The sequence below is a fragment of the Macaca fascicularis genome, chromosome 19 (assembly GCF_037993035.2).
Source record: "Macaca fascicularis isolate 582-1 chromosome 19, T2T-MFA8v1.1".
Taxonomy (NCBI): domain Eukaryota; kingdom Metazoa; phylum Chordata; class Mammalia; order Primates; family Cercopithecidae; genus Macaca; species Macaca fascicularis.
The window spans coordinates 2586921-2607401 of record NC_088393.1 but is presented as its reverse complement, the minus strand read 5'-3'; the positions used below and the strand labels follow the sequence as shown (position 1 = coordinate 2607401).

The 20481-nt window shown below is 58.7% G+C and overlaps 1 protein-coding gene across 3 annotated transcripts in view; it reads right to left on the bottom strand.

Annotated features, from left to right (window-relative positions):
• Window positions 1-20481, bottom strand: part of CSNK1G2 (casein kinase 1 gamma 2) — a 36908-nt gene that overhangs the window by 2510 nt on the left and 13917 nt on the right. For 2 of the 3 annotated variants that reach the window (XR_010583225.2, XM_005587440.4), the window contains exons 2-5: window positions 8608-9059; window positions 434-474; window positions 269-338; window positions 30-178 (exon numbers count right to left, since the gene is read on the bottom strand). Coding sequence is in view for 2 of the 3 variants with exons in the window: in XM_005587440.4 (XP_005587497.1) it covers window positions 30-178; window positions 269-338; window positions 434-474; window positions 8608-8794 (447 nt within the window). In the remaining variant the exon portion in view is untranslated. Of the gene's footprint in view, window positions 1-29; window positions 339-433; window positions 475-8607; window positions 9060-20481 lie in introns of all 3 variants that reach the window. The other variant, XM_065535128.2, reaches the window with a different exon arrangement.

Sequence of the window (20481 nt, the reverse complement as noted above, 5' to 3'; positions counted from 1 at the left end):
CGAGTCCCGCCCGCCCGCCCACCGCGCACCAGCTGGATGGCGATCATCAGCACCGTCTTGAGCGTGAAGGTCCGGTCACACAGGTCGAACAGGTCCTCCAGGCTGGGCCCCAGCAGCTCCAGCACCATGGCGTTGTACTTCCCGCACGGGCCGAAGTAGTAGACCTGAGGGACGCCCTCTGCGGCGGAAGACAGACGCAGGGGCGTGCGGCGGCGGCCCCCTCCCTGCCCCTGCGCAGCCCCCGCCCCACCCGCGGGCTGCCCGGTACCTGTGGCGCTGAGCTGCTTGTAGAACCGGTACTCCAGGTGCAGCTGCGGGGCCCGGGACTTGATCGGCTCCTGGGGGCACAAGCGCGAGTCACCGGGGACACTGGTTGCTGCCCTGAAATCCCTGGGGGTATGTCAGCGGGGGTGGGGTGGAGGGGCCGACTCACCAATTTGATAGCCACGTATTCATTTGTATAGAGATTCTTTCCTGTGGGGACACAGAGCATCAGCACCCTGGCGCCGGGCCCACCTAGCCCCCACCTTCCCAGCCCACCCCCCAGGAAGGAGGCAGGAGGGGATCCCTGAAGGACCAGCCTCCAAAGGGCACCCCTGCCCAGCAGCCGGGCCTGGGCCCAGCCTGCCCGAGCATGGCACTGGGGCCTGCCAGGTCCTCCCCACACCTGCACCCTGCCCGTGTGGTCACTGCCTCTGTGTCTGCCACTCCTCCCCCTCTCCCCACCACCTCCCCAGTCCAGGACGTAAGTGGCACTGGGGAGTTTCTCACGGCTGCAAGGGAGCCCCAGGGGCTCCACACTCCTCCACCCCTTTCTCAAAGACACCCCCAGGGCACAGCATCCCCCGCATGCATGCCGGAGGCCCCCAGGTGAGCCCCCGCACAGCTGGACAGGGACCCGTGGCCCACATGGGTTAGAAAAGAGGAGCCAGGTCCTGTCCCCTGGGGTCACCAGCCACACAGAACTTCCAGGGCTCAGTCCCATGAAAGGGCAGAAGGCACAAGGCCCATAACCTTTTTTTTTTTTTTTTTTTTTTTGAGGTGGTCTCGCTCTGTTGCCCAGGCTGGAGTGAAGAGGTGCGATCGCAGTTCACTGCAGCCTGTCTCCTGGGCGCAAGCCATCCTCACACCTCAGCCTCCCAAGCAGCTGGGACTGCAGGTGCACACCACCACACCCAACTACTTTTTGTATTTTTAGTAGAGATGGGGTTTCTCCAAGTTACCCAGCTGGTCTTGAACTCGTGAGCTCAAGTGATCGGCCTGCCTCAGCCTCCCACAGGGCCGTGATGACAGGCGGGAGCCCGTGTACTGCCCAGGGTGCAGCTTTTTACCTGTTACACCCCCTGAGGAAGGAGGAGGCCCGCCCTTAACACAGGGAAGCTCTGCAGGGGCAACTGTGGAAGCCGGCCTGGGAGGGGCGCATAGCCCCACCCAATGTGGTGGCTCAGCACCCGAGGGGTCAGACCAGCGGTGAACAGGCTGGATCCTTGCAAGCACACATGGCACATGGCCCTGGAGGGCTCCCCACGGCAGCTGAGCCAGACAACAGGCACGAATGTGTCCGGCACCCATGTGGCTCCAGCCCAGGATGGCACTGGGGCCACAGCTACCATCTGCTGGGCGACCTGTCCCGCGGCATGACAGGACACCACGTGGGGCAGCCCCATCTCTCAGGCACTGTCGGGCTGGGTCCCCGTGTTGGGTCTGCAGTCGGCTGCCTTTGCCTGAGCAGCATCCACGGCAGAAAGAGGCCTCCGTCGCCGGGCGCGGTGGCTCACACCTGTAATCCCAGCACTTTGGGAGGCCAAGGAGGGCGGATCACCTGAGGTCGGGAGTTCGAGACCAGCCTGGCCAACATGGAGAAACTCCCGTCTCTACTGAAAATACAAAATCAGCCGGGTGTGGTGGTGCATGCCTGTAATCCTAGCTACTAGGGAGGCTGAGGCAGGAGAAGTGCTTGAACCCGGGAGGTGGAGGTTGTGGTGAGCTGAGATCATGCCACTACACTCCAGCCTGGGCAACAAGAGCGAAACTCTGTCTCAAAAAAAGAAAGAAAGAAAAAAAAGAAAGCAGCCTCCACTTCCTCCCGGCCTGCTGCAGCTGGACTGGCAGGGTGGCCGTGGCGACAACGGGTTTGGAAACCCTGCTAAGGTGGATGCAAAGCCCCAAAGCCTGCTGGCTGCGCTGCACACGGTCATGACCTCACAGTCTGAGGCTGGGGTCCCACCTGGGCCCTGAGAGCCTCTTCCTCCCACTAGTGCCCCAACCCGGATGTGCCCTGCAGCACGGGAACTGCCGGGGCCCCTTCCCGCATTGCCCCGTCCATAGCACTGCCAGGGCTCTATTTCGGCAGTTTCCAATCAGCTTGTCAATTTCCCTAAACAGCCTCAAGAATGTGGCATCTTGAGGGGGCAGGATCATAAGGACGAGTAATGACCAGGCGCCTCCCTCCAGTCCTGAGCCGGGGACCAGGGTTGGTCCCTGCGTTTTCAGAACAAATGGGCTCCCTCCTTTCCCCAACATGTTATTCGGAAATTCTCCTCGTAAAACAATAGGAGCCGTGCCCCGAATACCCAACATTCACCGCCGAGGCCCCAGAACTAAACCTGCCACATGGTCCATCCTCACAGTTACCATCCACCGGTCCATCTTATTTTTAGAGGGACTTCAAAGTTTTTTCCTTTTTGAGATGGAGTCTCATTCTGTTGCTCAGGCTGGAGTGTAGTGGCATGATCATGGCTCACTGTAACCTCTGCCTCCTGGGTTCAAGCAATTCTCCTGGCTCAGCCTCCTGAGTAGCTGAGATTACAGACAGGCACCAACAACCTGACTAATTTTTGTATTTTCACTAGAGATGGGGTTTCGCCATGTAGGCCAGGCTGGTCTCGAAATCCTGACCTCAGGTGATCCGCCTGCCTCGGCCTCCCGAAGTGCTGGGATTTAGAGGCGTGAGCCACTGTGCCTGGCCAGATTTCAAAGTTTTAGAGCTCAGGACACTGCCCCAGATTTGGAAGTTTTAGAGCCCAGGACACTGCTCCCTGAATCTTTTTTTTTGAGACGGAGTCTCGCTCTGTAGCCCAGGCTGGAGTGCAGTGGCACGATCTCAGCTCACCGCAAGCTCCGCCTCCTGGGTTTACGCCATTCTCCTGCCTCAGCCTCCCGAGTAGCTGGGACTACAGGCGCCCGCCACCTTGCCCGGCTAGTTTTTTGTATTTTTTAGTAGAGACGGGGTTTCACCGTGTTAGCCAGGATGGTCTCTATCTTCTGACCTTGTGATCTGCCCATCTCGGCCTCCCAAAGTGCTGGGATTACAGGCTTGAGCCACCACGCCCGGCCTGACCCCTGAATCTTGCAGCTGCAAGTTCAGCCCAGCGTCTGCGGTCCCTTCCCCTGAATCCGAAAGCTGCAGGTTCAGTCCAGCGTCTGCGGTCCCTTCCACTGAATCTGGAAGTTGCAGGTTCAGTCCAGCATTTGTGGTTTTCCTTCCTGCGCTGCTCTTTGGAGGTGGGATTCACAGTGGGATGCCCGTGTCTCCAAAGTCCTGTCTGGTGAGCGCTGGCAGCTGCCCGCTCCTGAACCAACCCAGTCCTGCTGAGAGGGAGCGCGCCCTGCCCCTCAGCCATCCCCCCTCCCCCTCTCAAGAGGCTGCCACTGCGGTGGGCTCCTCGCCGTATCGCGCGGCGTGTGCCTGCCTGGCGCTGCGCCCCGGCTCACGGGGAGGACGGGGTTTGGCGTGCCCATTCGCCCTTGCGGCACACCCTGCCGTCTCCAGTTCTGACTCCCCAGAGCGGAGTTCGGCGAACACGGCTGTGCAGCTCTTCCTGCGGGCAGTTGTCCCCTTCTCTGGCAAAGTGTCGGCCACGTGCTGACCGCCACCAAGGGCTGAGCTGCGCTCCCCCAAAGGAAGAGGCCAAGCCCTCGCCTGTGTGCTGCGCCGTCCCTCCGCTGTCTGTCGATGTATCATCCGGCTGTGGTTCCCTGACACTTAGGCGGATGCTCGGTCTTGCCCAGCCTGGCTGGCCTCATGCTTTTGGCAGTGTCTTGATGAGCAGACCTTCGAAGCTCTGATGCCTCTGATGGTGATGTGGTCTTTCCCGGCTCTTCCACTCTGCACTGGGGAAGAAACCTTCGCCTGACCCCACCGCTGTGTGCAGACGGCATTTCAGAGACCTGGGTGTGCGCTGGGCGGGTGTGGCAGCATCTGAGGCCTGTGGATCTCAGACGCCTGGAGGAGGTCGGGCGCTCTGGGCTCTGAAAGCCGAAGGGGCTTCTCCGGCAGTACTCGCGGTGCACGCAGAGGGCAGGAGACCCCATGGGGCCTGGCAGAGAACAGCTCCAGAGAGGCTCAGGAGGTTCCGGGGGACACACAGGCGGGAGGATGCTACACCTCCAACAGCCGGAGCGCGGGGTCCTCCCTGGATTCTCTGACTTCAGCTGAGAACCCAAAAGGTCCACAGCTTGGCGCAGAGCTTCCTGGCCTTGGAGTCACTCATGTTTACCCTCGGCCCTGCCCCAGCAACACTGAAACCAACCCTGACAGAAACAAGGTGAGCCACAGGGACAAACCCAGTGCTCAAGCTGGGAGACCGCACCCTCCACACCTCATGGCACACACCACGGCCACACCCACTGAGGCTGTCCCACAGGTGAATGAAGGGGGTGCGACCGTGACAAGCGAGAAAGTCAGCAGCAGCACAGACGTCATTCCACACAGTGCTGTGTCTTTGATGCACCCCCCCAAGGGTCATGTGTTGGGAACTGGGTCCCCAATCCAGCACTGTTGGGGCTGGGTCACTGCCCTGGTGGATGGATGAATGCCATCAGCATGCGAGCGGGCTCCTGATTAAAGGGCAAATCCAGCCCCCTCCGGTCCTTGCCCTCCTGCCTTCCACCACGGGATGACACAGCAAGAAGGTCCTTGCCAGACGCCATCCTCAATCTGAAGACTGCCAGCCTCCAGAACACTGAGTCTGTCAATTTCTGTTCACTATAAATGACCCAGTCAGGTGCGGTGGCTCACACCTGTAATCCCAGCACTTTGGGAGGCCGAGGCAGGCGGATCACAAGGTCAGGAGTTCCAGACCAGCCTGGCCAACACAGTGAAACCCCATCTCTACTAAAAATACAAAAATTAGCTGGGAATGGTGGTGTGCGCCTGTAATCCCAGCTACTTGGGAGGCTGAGGCAGGAGAATCACTTGAACCCGGGAGGCAGAGGTTGTGGTGAGTCAAGATCGTACCACTGCACTCTAGCCTGGGCAACAGAGCAAGACTCCATCTCAAAAAAAATTTTAAAAGGCCGGGCGCGGTGGCTCAAGCCTGTAATCCCAGCACTTTGGGAGGCCGAGACGGGCAGATCACGAGGTCAGGAGATCAAGACCATCCTGGCTAATACGGTGAAATCCCGTCTCTACTAAAAATACAAAAAACTAGCCGGGCGAGGTGGTGGGCGCCTGTAGTCCCAGCTACTCGGGAGGCTGAGGTAGGAGAATGGCGTAAACCCGGGAGGCGGAGCTTGCAGTGAGCTGAGATCCGGCCACTGCACTCCAGCCTGGGCGACAGAGCAAGAATCCATCTCAAAAAATAAATAAATAAATAAAATAAAAAAATAAAATAAAATGACCCAGTCTATGGTATTCTGTTATAGCAGCACAAAATGGACTAAGAAACAGCACAAACATGTTCAAAGATGTAAAGGAAAAGATGGCCAAAATCAATGTGCACATGGGAAATCTCAGCTGAGATCGAATGGAGAATCATACGGAACTGAAAAATGCCACTAAGCGATCAAAGATGCACCGCATGGACTTCCAGGGTTGGAGGCTGTAGAAAAAGAGTAAACTTACAGCAAGCAGCAGCAGCCGCACAGCCTGACACCAGGAGAATAGAGACTGAGGGAAAACAGCCAGGGCCGAGGGACCTGCAGACAGCGCCAAGCACTTGCGTCACACGCAGAAACAGAACCCAAGAATGAGAGCAAGGCTGGGCCAGTCCAAAACTTCCGGGGTCAGCCAGGCATGGTGGTTCACGCCTGTAATCCCAGCACTTTCAGAGGCCAAGGTAGGCGGATCACCTAAGGTCAGGAGTTTGAGACCAGCCTGCCCAACATGGTGAAACCCCGTCTCTACTAAAAATACAAAAAATTAGTTGGGTGTGGTGGGGTGCACCTGTAATCCCAGCTACTTGGGAAGCTGAGGCAGGAGAATTGCTTGAACCTAGGAGGTGGAGGTTGCAGTGAGCTGAGATTGCGCCATTGCACTCCAGCCTGGGCAGAGCAAGACTCTGTCTCAAAAAAACAAAGCAGGCCAGGTGCAGTAGCTCACGTGTGTAACACCGCTTTGGGAGGCCAAGACAGGTGGATCACATGAGGTCAGGCGTTCGAGACCAGCCTGTCCAACATGGTGAAACCCCATGTCTACTAAAAATAGAAAAAATGGCCAGGCGCGTTGGCTCACGCCTGTAATCCCAGCACTTTGGGAGGCTGAGGCGGGCAGATCATGAGGTCAGGAGATCAAGACCATCCTGGCTAACACAGCAAAACCCCGTCTCTACTAAAAATACAAAAAATTAGCCGGGTGCGGTGGTGGGCACCTGTAGTCCCAGCTACTTGGGAGGCTGAGGCAGGAGAATGGCGTGAACCCGGGAGGCAGACCTTGCAGTGAGCCGAGATCGCGCCACTGCACTCCAGCCTGGGCGACAGAGCAAGACTCCGTCTCAAAAAAAAAAAAAAAAAGCTGGCAAGCTGGCATCACCCATGTGTCACTCTCACCTCTCACCTGCCTACGGGGACCTGCACTGTTCAGCGGCCTGCAACCACCGCTCAAGGACAGGACCCACACAGTCATCTGGGTCCCCAAAAGCCATATCCCGCAGGCTGCAGGTCACAGGGCTGTGCCAGGTGTGTGTGTGCAGATGTGCCTGTGTGCACATGGTTGTGGCTGTGCGTGCCTGTGTGCATGTGCTTTAGTGTGCACATGTACGTGTGTGGGCATGTGTGTACACATCTGTATGTGTCTGCACGTGTGTCTGAGTATGTGCGCACACACACAGGGTTGGGAGGCCACAGCTACCGTCGGGAAAAGCTCACTCTCTTGGCTGAGAAACGGAGCCCGGGGCCTCCCGAGCCACAGGCCATCAGACAGGCAGTGAGGCCCAAGCCCAGCCTCTGCGCAAAAGAGTGGAATCCCAGCAGCCTCCCCAAGGGCTGGGGTGGAATCTGGTTCGGGATGGGGTCTCAAACGGGCCTCCTGGGGCCCCGGGTGCAGCCAATGGGAACACTGAGGCAGCCAACAGTGACCCCGACAGCTGCGCTCGCCTGGGAGAAGCTGCTTGACTCAGGACACACACTTCTGCCACGTAACTGCCTGCTGAACCCACTTCTGAACAGTGGCAACTACCATTCATCCCTATTTAACAGGTGGGTAAACTGAGGCAGGAGGTGGGAAGCGGGGTCACAAAACATGCCTGGGGTCCAGGTGGCTACTGCCCATGCTCCTGCACCCCTGGGCGGCCACTCTTGAAGGTGCAACCACAACATACCCACTGCCTGGGCCTCAGTTTCCCTCATCTGACAACCTCATTGGGCCGAGGGGCCGGATTCCAGTACTGCCTGCCGTGGGTGCCCACGTGAGGCTGATCCACTGCCGTGGCCTCCCAGACCTGCCCATCCTGCGCCCTTTCCCAGAGACCCCGACTCCCACCACGACAGACATTGACCGGGGGTGCACTTGGGTCTTCCGGACAACCCCAGAAACAGACGCCAAATGCCCTCCCGCAGGAGCTCAGGCGTTGGCCGTACAGCCAGCAGCACCAGGAATGAATTTAATATTTCTGGGGATGACCCGGCTGCCTGGCACAGCTAATCACGAACTGCGACTGGCCCCAAACGTGCTCAGAGCTCCCCCAGGCCTGGTGGTCATCTTCAGGCACCCCCACCCAAGGGAAGGCGCCCCTGGCCAGTAACAGGCTCAGTCCTCAGCCCTGCTCCTCACGCCTGCCCGGGCAATCAGATCGCAACCCGGGAGAGGTCAGTGTGAGCAGAAGGCATGGAGCCAGGTGGGCCTGGTGCGGCGTTTTACACGGTGAAGCTGGGAGTGGCACACAGCAGCGTCATCACCACAGAACAGTCACTCCAGTCACCCGACGCTGGCTCCGTGCTGGCGCCTGCGGTTAAGGCCAGGGCTTTGCCCAGCACGGACATGGGCTGTGGAAGTCATTCATGACTTAATACTCGGACTCCTTGCGGCATGGCCTGGCCTGCTCTGGGCCACCTGCCTCCCAACTGAATTGTTTCCCGAAAAGGAGACAGGGCCAGAAACCCACTGTCCCCATGGGGCTTCCTCGAAGGGAAGTGACACTCATACCACGATGGACCGATGATTCAACACATGCCAGTGACCCGGGGTGGCCTCGCCGGAGGCTCCGGTGACCCCGTGTGGCCCCGCCGGAGGATCCCGTGACCCGGGGTGGCCCCACTGGAGGCTCTGGTGACCCCGTGCGGCCCCACTGGAGGCTCCGGTGACCCCGTGCGGCCCCACTGGAGGCTCCGGTGACCCCGTGCGGCCCTGCCAGCAGCCTCCCACCCCATCAGCCACGAGCAGGGCCTCACCTAGGCGGAGCTCCCCGAAGTTGCCGCAGCCGATCTTCTTGCCGACGCGGAAGTTGGGGCCCACCATCAGGACCCCCGAGCTGGTCCCCGAGCTCCGGATGCCGTGGCTGCTCCGGCCCCCGCCGGCCTTGGACATTCTCCGGCCCTCCTCTGTCTCCCCTTTCCCTCCTTTCTTGTCAAAATCCATAAGTTTGTGATACCCTGGCCTCTCCACGGTGGCTCTGCTGCCGTGCAAATCCCAAGTCTCTGGAAACCTGAGGTCTTGGCTCCTCTGTGGCTAGAACATCACCGCGGCTGGCGGGCGGGCGTGGGCCCGCGGCTCCCGGCTACTGAGACGCAGGCACTGGGGCCGGCCAGGCCGCGGTGCTCATCTCAGTGGCCTTGGGGTGGCTCTCGGGGGCAGGAGACATTCTGTTGACAGGTCCCACCGCCTCAAAGCTCACGGCTCACAGCTGTGGAGAAACAGAGGCACAGGTGAGCGCCGGCGAGGACACGGGGCGGAGGCCACAGAGGACGCAGCCAGGGGGCTGCCGGGCTGGAAGGAGCTCTGAAGGCCGGGACACGACAAGCACTGTCCGTGCCCAGAACGCGGCTGGGAAGCACGTGCCACATGACATTAGAGGCCAGAGGTCTCGGCGTGGCTGCCTAGAGACTAACAGGGTAGGGCTCAGGGGCCTTTCTGTGAAGCGAGATGGGTGGGTGGGTGGCACAGGTGGGAGAACGTACTGCTGGGAGGGCATGACTGCCCATCCCGGGGAGAGGCCCTGAGGATCCTGAAGCCAGGGGTCAGTCCCACCCCCAGACACAGAAGGGCCACACAACAGTCCCCATCTCCAGGCCCAGGGCTGCTCTGAGAAAGAGGGAGGGAGGCAGACGACAGCAGGCAGACCTGAGGCAGGGACACGGAAGCCACAGAGCTGCCCCTGCCCATGGCGGCCAGGGGACACTGAAAGTGGGGAGAGTGGACCGGAGAGCAGGAGGCCCCAGCGAGCCGTAAGCTGCTGCAGGAATCCCCACGGCCTGACCCAGGCTCGGGTCGTTCTCCAGTAGCCACTGGTGGAGCGGGGCAGGCTGGACACCACTCGGGGCTGTGACAATGCCAGGGTGGGTCCCACCCAGCCCCTTCAGTGCAGAGCGGAGCTGAGAAGGGTATGGCGGGGCCTGAGGGAGGCAGGTGAGGAGGGGCCACGGGTGCACAGCCATCGCCGAAAATGTTAGGACAGGAACTCCCAGCTGAATAAGCCACAACAGAAACAAAGGCACCAGCGTCACAAGCACTGCCCCACTGCACGTGGCAACCGTGTTCTGGTACGAGAAACACCCTGAGGTGATCGCAAGCGTGCCTTGGGGTTCCACACGGCAATAGCCACTCAGATGTTTTCGTTTCCTGGTGCGCACAAAAGTTACGTTCACAGTGTACCACGGTATGCGGACACACTTTAATTAAGTGGGGCATGGTGCCGCAAGCCTGTGGTGCCAGCTAGTCGGGAGACTGAGGCGGCAGGATCGCTTGAGCCCAGGAGGCGGAGGCTGTAGGGAGCCATGATCGTACCACTGCACTCCAGCCCGGGTGATACAGCGAGACCCCATCTTAACTAAATAATAGAGAAATAAAAATACTTTACCGCTAAACAACGCTAACGATCGTCGGACTGTGAGTGCGCCCTAATCTCCCTGGAGGAGGGTCTTGCCTCGACGTGGACGCCGGCTGACTCATCGGGGCAGCGGCTGCCGGAGGCGAGGGCAACTTCTTAAACTATGACCACAAAAAAGTCGGCCGCAGCAACTGACTCTTCCTTTCATCAAAGATTTCTTTGTGGGGCGTGATGCCGTCTGATAGCATTTATCACCCACAGCAGAACGTCTTTCAAAACTGCAGTCGGTCCTCTCGACCCAGCCGCGGCTTCGTCAACTGAGGTTCCGAGCTATTCCAAGTCCTCTGTCCTCATTTCCACCAGGTTCACGGAACCTTCACTGGGACTACAGAGCAGCTGAAGCAACTCCCCTGCTCACCCTCAAGAGGCAACGCCTCGGCTGGGCGCGGTGGCTCACGCCTGTAATCCCAGCACTTCGGGAGGCCGAGGCGGGCAGATCACGAGGTCAGGAGATCGAGACCTGGCTGACCAACATGGTGAAACCCCGTCTCTACTAAAAATACAAAAAATTAGCCAGGTGCGGTGCCGGGCGCCTGTAGTCCCGGCTACTAGGGAGGCTGAGGCAGGAGAATGGCGTGAACCCGGGAGGTGGAGCTGGCAGGGAGCCGAGATCGCGCCACTGCACTCCAGCCTGGGTGACAGAGCAAGACTCCGTCTCAAAAAAAAAGAGGCGGCCGGGCGCGGTGGCTCAAGCCTGTAATCCCAGCACTTTGGGAGGCCGAGACGGGCGGATCACGAGGTCAGGAGATCGAGAGACGATCCCGGCTAACACGGTGAAACCCCGTCTCTACTAAAAAATACAAAAAAATAGCCGGGCGAGGTGGCGGGCGCCTGTAGTCCCAGCTACTCGGGAGGCTGAGGCAGGAGAATGGCGTAAACCCAGGAGGCGGAGCTTGCAGTGAGCTGAGATCCGGCCACTGCACTCCAGCCTGGATGACAGAGCAAGACTCCGTCTCAAAAAAAAAAAAAAAAAAGAGGCAACTCCTCACGTGTGAAAGTTTCTTGTGAGATGGCAGCACTGCAGTCACATCTCCAAGTTCCTCTCATTCTAGCTGTCTTCCTGCTTCTAAAACCTCTGCAGTTCCTCCTCCATGGAAGTCCTGAACCCTCACAGTGATCCTTCAGGCCTGGGATCAACTTCCTCCAAACTTCCACGAATCCTGCCATTTGACCTCCTCCCATGGATCACACGTGTCCTGCACGGTCTCTAGAATGGCAAATCCTTTCCGGGGGTTTCAATTTACTCAATTTCCCCAGCTCCATCAGAGTGATTGCTCTCCACGGCACCTACAAGCACCCAGAGTCTTACAAATGTATTTCTCAATAATGAGAGTTGTGGGCGGGTGCGGTGGCTACTGCCTGTAACCCCAATACTTTGGGAGGCTGACCCAAGTGGACTGCTTGAGGCCAGGAGTTCAAGACCAGCCTGGGCAAGCAACACAGGGAGACCCCTATCTCTACAAAAATAAAATCAAAATTAGCCAGGCATGGTGGTGTACACCTGTAGTCCTAGCTACTTAGGAGACTGAGGTGAGAGGATCGCTTGGGCCTGGGAGGTAGAGGCTACAGTGAGCTGTGATTCTGCTTCTCCACTGCAGCCTGGGCGACACAGTGAGACCTTGCCTCAAAAACAGTGAGACTTGGCCGGGCACTGTGGCTCATGCCTGTAGTCCCAGCACTTTGGGAGGCTGAGGTGGGCAGACTGCTTTGAACTCAGGAGTTCAAGACCAGCCTGGGGAACATGGCGAAACCACCCCCCTACACAAAAATATAAAAATTAGCTGGGCGTGGTGGCACGTGCCTATAGCCCGAGCTACTCGGGAGGCTGAGGGAGGACAATTGCTTCAACCCGGGAGGCGGAGGATGCAGTGAGCCGAGATCATGCCACTGCACTCCAGCCTGGGTGACAGAGCAGCACCGTGTCGTTCATAAATAAATGAATGGATGGCATGTCAAGGAGTCATCCTGATTTCCAAGTCAATGAATGATTCATTGATCCACGGGCCACAGGCTGGATGTTGCGCTAGCAGGAATGGAAACACTGATTTTTTTTTTTTTTTTTGAGACAGAGTCTCGCTCTGTCGCCCAGGCTGAAGTGCAGTGGCATGGTCTCGGCTCACTGCAAGCTCCGCCTCCTGGGTTCCCGCCATTCTCCTGCCTCAGCCTCCTGAGCAGCTGGGACTACAGGCGCCCGCCACCACGTCCGGCTAATTTTCTGTAGTTTTAGTAGAGACGGGGTTTCACCGTGTTAGTCAGGATGGTCTCGATCTCCTGACCTCGTGATCCGCCCGCCTCGGCCTCCCAAAGTGCTGGGATTACAGGCGTGAGCCACCACGCCCGGCCAGAAACACTGATCTTGTGCGTCTCCACCAGTGCTCTTGAGTGACCAGGTGCACTGTCCGTGAGCAGTCATATTTTGAAAGAAACTTTTCTTGAGCAATAGGTCTCAAAAGTGGGCTCCAAATATTCCGTAAGCCAGGTGCTAAACAGATGTGCTGTCACCCAGGCTCTGTTGTTCTATTTACAGAGCTCAGAATAGATTTAGCATCATTCTCATGGGTCCTAGGATTTGTGGAATGGTAAAAAGCCCTGGCGTCACCTTAAAGTCACCAGCTGCATTAGCCCCTAACAAGAGGGTGAAGAGGGTGGGCCTCTCCTTGGAAGCCAGGGAACCGCTTCTCCCACGCGAGGAAAGTCCTGGGTGACATCTTCTTCCGGCAGACGGCTGCTGCTTCTACACTGAAAGTCTGCTTATCGTAGCCACCTCCATCAGTGATCCTGGCTAGATCGTCTGAATGCTGGCTGATGCCTCTCCAGCCGGACTTCACGCTTTTCACCTTGAACTTGGGTGTTTTTTTTTTGACACAGGGTCTCAATCTGTCACCCAGGCTGAAGTACCATGGCGCAATCACAGCTTGCTGCAGCCTCAACCTCCTGGGCTCAAGCCATCCTCCCACCTCAGCCTCCAGAGTAGCTGGAACTACAAACACACACCACCACGCCCAGCTAATTTTTAAACAGTTTTTTGTAGGCTAGGTGCAGTGGCTCATGCCTATAATCCCAGCACTTTGGGAGGCCAAGGACCAGCACTTTGGGATCACCTGATCCAGGAGTTCGAGATCAGCCTGGCCAACCTGGTGAAACCCCAACTCTACTAAAAATACAAAAATTAGTTGGGCGTGGTGGCAGGCACCTGAAATCCCAGCTACTTGGGAGGCTGAGGCAGGAGAATGGCATTAACCTGGGAGGTGGAGGTTTTAGTGAGACAAGATCATGCCACTGCACTCCAGCCTGGGCAACAGAGCAAGATGATTTTGTCTCAAAATTAAAAAAAAAAAAAAAAAAAAAAAAAAAAAAAAAAAAGGCCAGGTGCGGTGGCTCACGCCTATAATCCCAGCACTTTGGGAGGCCGAGACAGGCAGATCACGAGGTCAGGAGATCAAGACCATCCTGGCTAACACGGTGAAACCCTGTCTCTACTAAAATACAAAAAAAAAAATTACCTGGGTGTGGTGGCGGCGCCTGTAGTCCCAGCTACTCGGGAGGCTGAGGCAGGAGAATGCTGTGAACCCGGGAGGCGGAGCTTGCAGTGAGCCGAGATCACAACACCGCACTCCAGTCTGGGCGACAGAACGAGACCCCGTCTCAAAAAAAAAAAAAAGAAGATTTGTAGAGGCTGGCCACGGGCTCACACTTGCAATCCCAGCATTTTGGGAGGCCAAGGTGTGGGGATCACTTGAGGTCAGGAGTTTGAGACCAGCTTGGCCAACATGGTGAAACCCCAACTGTACTAAAAATACAAACATTAGCTGGGCGTGGTGGCGCATGCCTGTTAATTCCAGCTACTCAGGAGGCTGGGGCAGGAGAATCACTTGAACCTGGGAGGCAGAGGTTGCAATGAGCCATGATCGCAACACTGCACTCCAGTCTGGGTGTCAGAGTGAGACACTGCCTCAAATAAACAAAAGAGGCCGGGCACGGTGGCTCACGCCTGTCATCCCAGCACTTTGGGAGGCTGAGATGGGTGGATCACAAGGTCAGGAGATCGAGACTATCCTGGCTAACACAGTAAAACTCTGTCTCGCCGGCGCAGTGGCTCACGCCTGTAATCCCAGCACTTTGGGAGGCCAAGGCGGGCGGATCACGAGGTCAGGAGATCGAGACTATCCTGGCTAACATGGTGAAACCCCATCTCTACTAAAAAAAAAAAAAATACAAAAACCTAGCCGGGCGAGGTGGCGAGCACCTGTAGTCCCAGCTACTCGGGAGGCTGAGGCAGGAGAATGGCGTGAACCCGGGAGGCGGAGCTTGCAGTGAGCTGAGATCCGGCCACTGCACTCCAGCGCGGGCGACAGAGCGAGACTCCGTCTCAAAAAATAAAAATAAAAATAAAAATAAAACTCTGTCTCTACTAAAAATACAAAAAAATTAGCCAGGCATGGTGGTGGGCACCTGTAGTCCCAGTTACTTGGGAGGTTGAGGCAGGAGAACAGCGTGAACCTGGGAGGTAGAGCTTGGGTGACAGAGCAAGAATCCGTCTCAAAAAAAAAAAAAAAGAGGCCGGGCACGGTGGCTCAAGCCTGTAATCCCAGCACTTTGGGAGGCCGAGACGGGCGGATCACGATGTCAGGAGATCGAGACCATCCTGGCTAACACCGTGAAACCCCGTCTCTACTAAAAAATAGAAAAAAACTAGCCGGGCGAGGTGGCGGGCGCCTGTAGTCCCAGCTACTCGGGAGGCTGAGGCAGGAGAATGGCGGGAACCCGGGAGGCGGAGCTTGCAGTGAGCCGAGATCCGGCCACTGCACTCCAGCCTGGGTGACAGAGCGAGACTCCGTCTCAAAAAAAAAAAAAAAAAGAAAAAGAAAAAATCAATGGGCTACAATAAACTCACAAGAGAGTACTGTATATTTTATTTTCGTGAAAAATTTATAATAAAGCACCATGTTATTCCCTGTCTCTGTGGATGGGCCTGCCCTGGACATTTCACAGAAATGGGACAACATACGGCGTGTCCTTCTGTGTCTGGCGTCTCTCGTGGAGCCTGGCGTCCTCGCGGTGCATGCACGCCGTGGCCCGAGTCAGAGCTTCTTCCTTTCGTGGCTGGGTTGTGTCCCAGTGCATGGAAGGCTGCACTATGTCTCCTCCTCTGCTGATGGCCATCTGGGCTGTGGCCACCGCCCGGCTGCTGGAGTCCGCTGCTGTATCTGCGCACGGCTTCTGTGTGGCCGTGGGTTGCTGGATCAGATGGGAGCTCTGTGTGTGTTTGAGGAGCCGCCAGGCCATCTCCACTGTGGCTGCGCCGAGTTACACTCGACCTGCCGCTCCCGAGGGTCTGACTCCCACACACCCACCCCGACTCTTCTGTGTGCGTTGGATTTTGGTTTCAGACAGGGTATGGCTCTGGCGCCCAGGCTGGAGCACAGTGGTACGATCTCAGCTCACTGCGACCTGTCTCCCAGGCTCAAGCAATCTTGCCTCAGCCTCCCGAGTAGCTGGGACCACAGGCATGGACCCCCATGTCTGGTTTTTTTTTTTTTTTTTTTTTGTAGAGATGGGATCTTGCTATGTTACCCAGGCTGGTCTCAAACTCCTGGGCTCAATCTTCCCTCCTCAGCCTCCCAAAGTGCTGGGATTACAGGCGTGAGCTGTGGTGACCCCACTCCTGTGCACGGCCATGCCGGGGATGTGCCTTTTTCTTTTTTACATGGAGTCTTCCTCTTTTGCCCAGGCTAGAGCGCAGTGGCACGATCTCAGCTCCAGGCTAGAGCGCAGTGGCACCATCTCAGCTCCAGGCTAGAGCGCAGTGGCACGATCTCAGCTCCAGGCTAGAGCGCAGTGGCACGATCTCAGCTCCAGGCTAGAGCGCAGTGGCACGATCTCAGCTCCAGGCTAGAGCGCAGTGGCACAATCTCGGCTCACTGCAACCTCCGCCTCCCAAGTTCGTGCAATTCTCTGCCTCAGCCGCCTGAGTAGCTGGGACTACAGGCGCCCGCCACCACGTCGGGCTAATTTTTGTATCTTTAGTAGACACGGCGTTTCACCATCTTGGCCAGGATCGTCTTGAACTCCTCACCTCATGATCCACCCGCCTCAGCCTCCCAAAGTGCTGGGATTCCAGGCGTGAGCCACTGCACCTGGCTGGGGTGTGCTTTTAATTTGCATTTTTTTGGCTGACTCCTTGTTTAGTTTTGGATGTGAGTTTTCTCCACTGGACTGAGTCACAGCTGCAGCGCTGTGTTGGTGCTGGACACGAGGGAGGTGGCCGGGGACACCGATGGGACCGAGTGGCATAGCTGAAGAAGGGACGGCAGTCAGTACCCCTCACCCCTGCTTAGTGGCCAGCAGATTTCTTAAGTTACCAACTCTCTTTACTGCCCAAACATCCAGAAACACCCACGCACGGCTAACCTAGTTTCTCTAAACCAGACCCATATTAAAATTTAACTTCCTTCCTGGGCGTTTTGGGGGAGGAATCTCCTCGTGTGCCCTGGGAGAGGGATCCGTGAGACGCAGCCCCCACCCCCCACCGCAGCTCATGTCTTCCAGCACAGGGACTGGGCGCCATCCTGCTTCGGGGCACCCCTAGTTCCAGACAGCACCTCCACACCTCACGGCCAACGCTGGGGCCCCTCCCAGGCTCCACTGTCCTGGGATCCCCCACCAGCAGGGCCTTCTGGAGAAATGGACAGCAATGGCCTGGAGTATAGACTGCTGGGCACTGCCCGCGAGGCTCCTCAGCATGGGCTGGAGAATCGGGGTGACGCGTGCACCCCAGCCAAGAGGGACACCCAAGGCAGCCCCATCCAACGCCTCTGTGTGGGGGAATGAGCAGCGGCTCTGACGACTGAGCTGGGCTCAAGTCCTCAACCCGACACGGCCAGGTTCTGACCGCAGGGACCGCCCCATCCACGCCCCTCCACAGCCACGAGAGCCACAGGGAACAGCGAGAATGCCACAACCGTGACAGCTGGGGCTGGGGTCACATTGGGCTGTCCCGGTCACAGCCCGTCCATCCATCTGTCCTTCCACTGCGGCTGCCAACGGGGCGGACAGGGGGACTTGCACAGAGAACCACCATGGAGGAGTGATGCATCCACAGGAGATAAACTGGAGCCCAGCGCCTCCCCCCGCCCATGCCCCGACGCACACCGGCCCACACCTGGATGAGCTGCCAGCATGGGAACACTCTCCTTCTTCTGGAAACCCTCGCGGCACCCGCAGGGAGCGGGCGTCCGCAGGGAGGGGGCGTCCGCAGGGAGGGGGGCGCCCGCAGGAAGGGGGGCGCCCGCAGGAAGGGGGGCGTCCGCAGGAAGGGGGGCGCCCGCAGGAGGGGGGCACTGAAATGTCTGTGCCTGCATTTTGTTTTGTTCTGTTTTGACACAGAGTCTCGCTCTGTCGCCCAGGCTGGAGTGCAGTGGTGCGATCTCGGCTCACTGCAGCCTCCGCCTCCCGGTTTCAAGTGATTCTCCTGCCTCAGCCTCCCAAGTAAGCTGTGATTACAGGCATGCACCACCACGCCCGGCTAATTTTTTGTATTTTTGGTAGAGACAAGGTTTCGCCACGTTGGCCAGGCTGGTCTCAAACTCCCGACCTCAAGTGATCCGCCCGCCTCAGCCTCCCAAAGTGCTGGGATCACAGTTGTTAGCCACCGTACCCCGCCTACTGTTAGATTCTCCATCCCGCAAGAAAGCACAACCACATGCAAGTACACAGACACACACACACAGACCGTCAGAGCCGGCTGTGAGATCCCATACGGCAAACATCCCGAGGGGACACTGCCCAAGAGGCACCCCTGCCCGAGGCCAGCCTGCTCGCGCCACACTGCCTGCCTTTCTCGACTAGGGATGGAGACTGCGCAAGAGGCAGCGTCCTGGACACACAGGCCTCAGCTCTCCCCTGCCAGAAAGCAGCAGGACATGGGGCCATCTTGGGGGAGTGCGTGCAGAAGCGGGGTGGGGAGCGAGGAAGGGGCAGGCGCCGTCCAGGGGGTCTTCCCGTGGGCTGAGGGCGAGAAGGCCCCAGGTCCCGGACGCACCTATCTCCTAAGCAGCAGGACGCCTTTTCTTCCTACAAGCCCCTGCGGGAAGACCCTCTGCTGTGGGAGGGTCAGGACTGGCACTTAGGGAGGACAGGGGAGCTCCAGACCCCTACGTGGGGCCCTGGACACGGGTGGGGGCTTCTGTCCGCCTGGCTTCTCCCAGGTTATGCCCTTTACAACAGCAGGGAACAAAGTCTCACTCCCCAGTTCTGAGAGTCCTGCTGGAGGACCGTGGACCCAAACAAGGGTCGTGGGAGCCGCAATGTGTAGCCAGGGGTGTGGGGACCCAGGGTAGCATTAAAGGTTGGGCCGGTGCTGGGGGACCCAGGGTGGCATTAAAAGGGGGGCGGGTGCTGGGGGCCGAGCCGCTGCCTATAGGGTCTGTGCTACCCCCGCAGGCAGGTGTCCAGGCAGCTGAGACACCCCGATGCCGCGTCAGGAAAAGACGTCGCGCCCACTCTCGCTGCGAGCCCCAGAGCTCCGGCCCCTTTCCAGACAAGCGAGTGGGGACACTCAGACCTCGGAGAGGGAGCCGCCAAAACCCTCGCTGAGGACAAGAGGCTGGAGGCCACCAAGCGGAACCTGAAAAGCAAATGCCACCGACTTCACGAGGAAAACAAATCCATCCCTTCTCGCCGTGAGGATGAAAGTTTCCTCTATCAGACGGCACGGATGGAGCCACGGCCTCGTGAAGAGCTAAAGGCACCGAGCTGTGTGAGTTACACAGCTAGCGGGTACTGCCCGAGCGTCACACCTCAGTTATTAACACAAAAATCAACTCTCACTGGGAGAGGACAGAGACGCAGACCAGGAAGCCACGTCGGGGGGGACGCTCGGGACCCGGAGCCACAGCTCATACCCACACTCAACACCAGCCGCTGTGGCCCTGGGAGGGGAGACAGTGCCTGGGAGAGCTGAGGCCCTCTCGACACCTGGCAGGAGCCGGGCAGCTCTCCCGCCCTGGAGCACCAACCCCGCAGCCCCCACTGCTGAGCCCTCAGCACGGCCCTGCCAGGCTCCTGTTCCCCCAACATACACACTTGGGGCCCAGAAAGGACCAAGTGAGGCCCAGCGGCCTCGGAACCGCCAGGGAGGAAGCCGCGCTCTCGACAGACCTCAGGGGCACAGGCTTTGGTAGAGGCGGTGGGAGTCCCAATCGCCCCTCAATTGCAGGCAGGGCAGGCTGCGCTGTGCTTCCGCGGCCCCCGACCCGCTCGGGAGGAGCCCCTTGCTCGGCCACCGACGACCCTCAGGTGCCCCGTCAGGAAGTGGGCAGGGCCGTCGTCAGGACGCGTCCCAACACCTGGCTTCCAGACAAGACGGGCGCGTGCCTCCAACCTCTCCCTGCACACAGGGGAAGCACGTAGTGACAAGAGGCTGGCTCTGCTGTGTGCCCCAGAGCCCCAGGGGGCCCTCACCAGTGGCCATGCCACACACACAGCACCCACTCACTGGGCACCCACCCCGGGGTGTCTCCATGGGAGATCCTGTAGCTGCTCAGATGCGACCAGGCACCCTCAGAGGCCCCTCTGTGCCCACGTCCGCAGTCACTCGGGGTCCTGAGCACCCTCCAGTCTCTGCCTGTGTGGTGAGCTGTGAAAGGGGCCTGGCGTGTGAAGCGCGCCCCAGGTGAGGGGACATGGGGGACCTGCAGGGGCAAAGGCATCTGCTCGGCTCCCTCAGTGAGGACGGACACGAAGTGGAGACGGAGGCGCCTGCGTTCATTGTCCCTCCTAACAGCAAACCCAAGGTCTCCCACACGCCCGGCCACCCAAGCTGCTCGGGGCAGCCCCCCTTCTCTTCCAGGCTGCTCTCTGCTCACCACTTGGTTTGCACGAGCGCCTGGTGCATCCCGAGACATCTCTCCCCCAGCTCCACTTCCGTCTGTGGTGCCCACGTGACCTCCCGGGCACACACTGCTTCTCATCCTTCTGGCCTCCAGGCTGGGCAAGGCCCCCTCCTGGGCGCGGGACCACTCGCTTGCTCTCCATCTAGGCTAGCCCTCCTGACACAGTGGCCTCGAGCCTGTGGGGCTGCCAGGAGGGAGGTGGGGCCTGCGTCCAGGTTGCTTTTCTTTCTAGCCATCCCTGCCACACCCGCTCCCACAGCTGGGGGCACCCAGAGGCCCAATCCCGCCCACCAATCTCCAGGTGGCACCGTTTAAGCCACACAGCA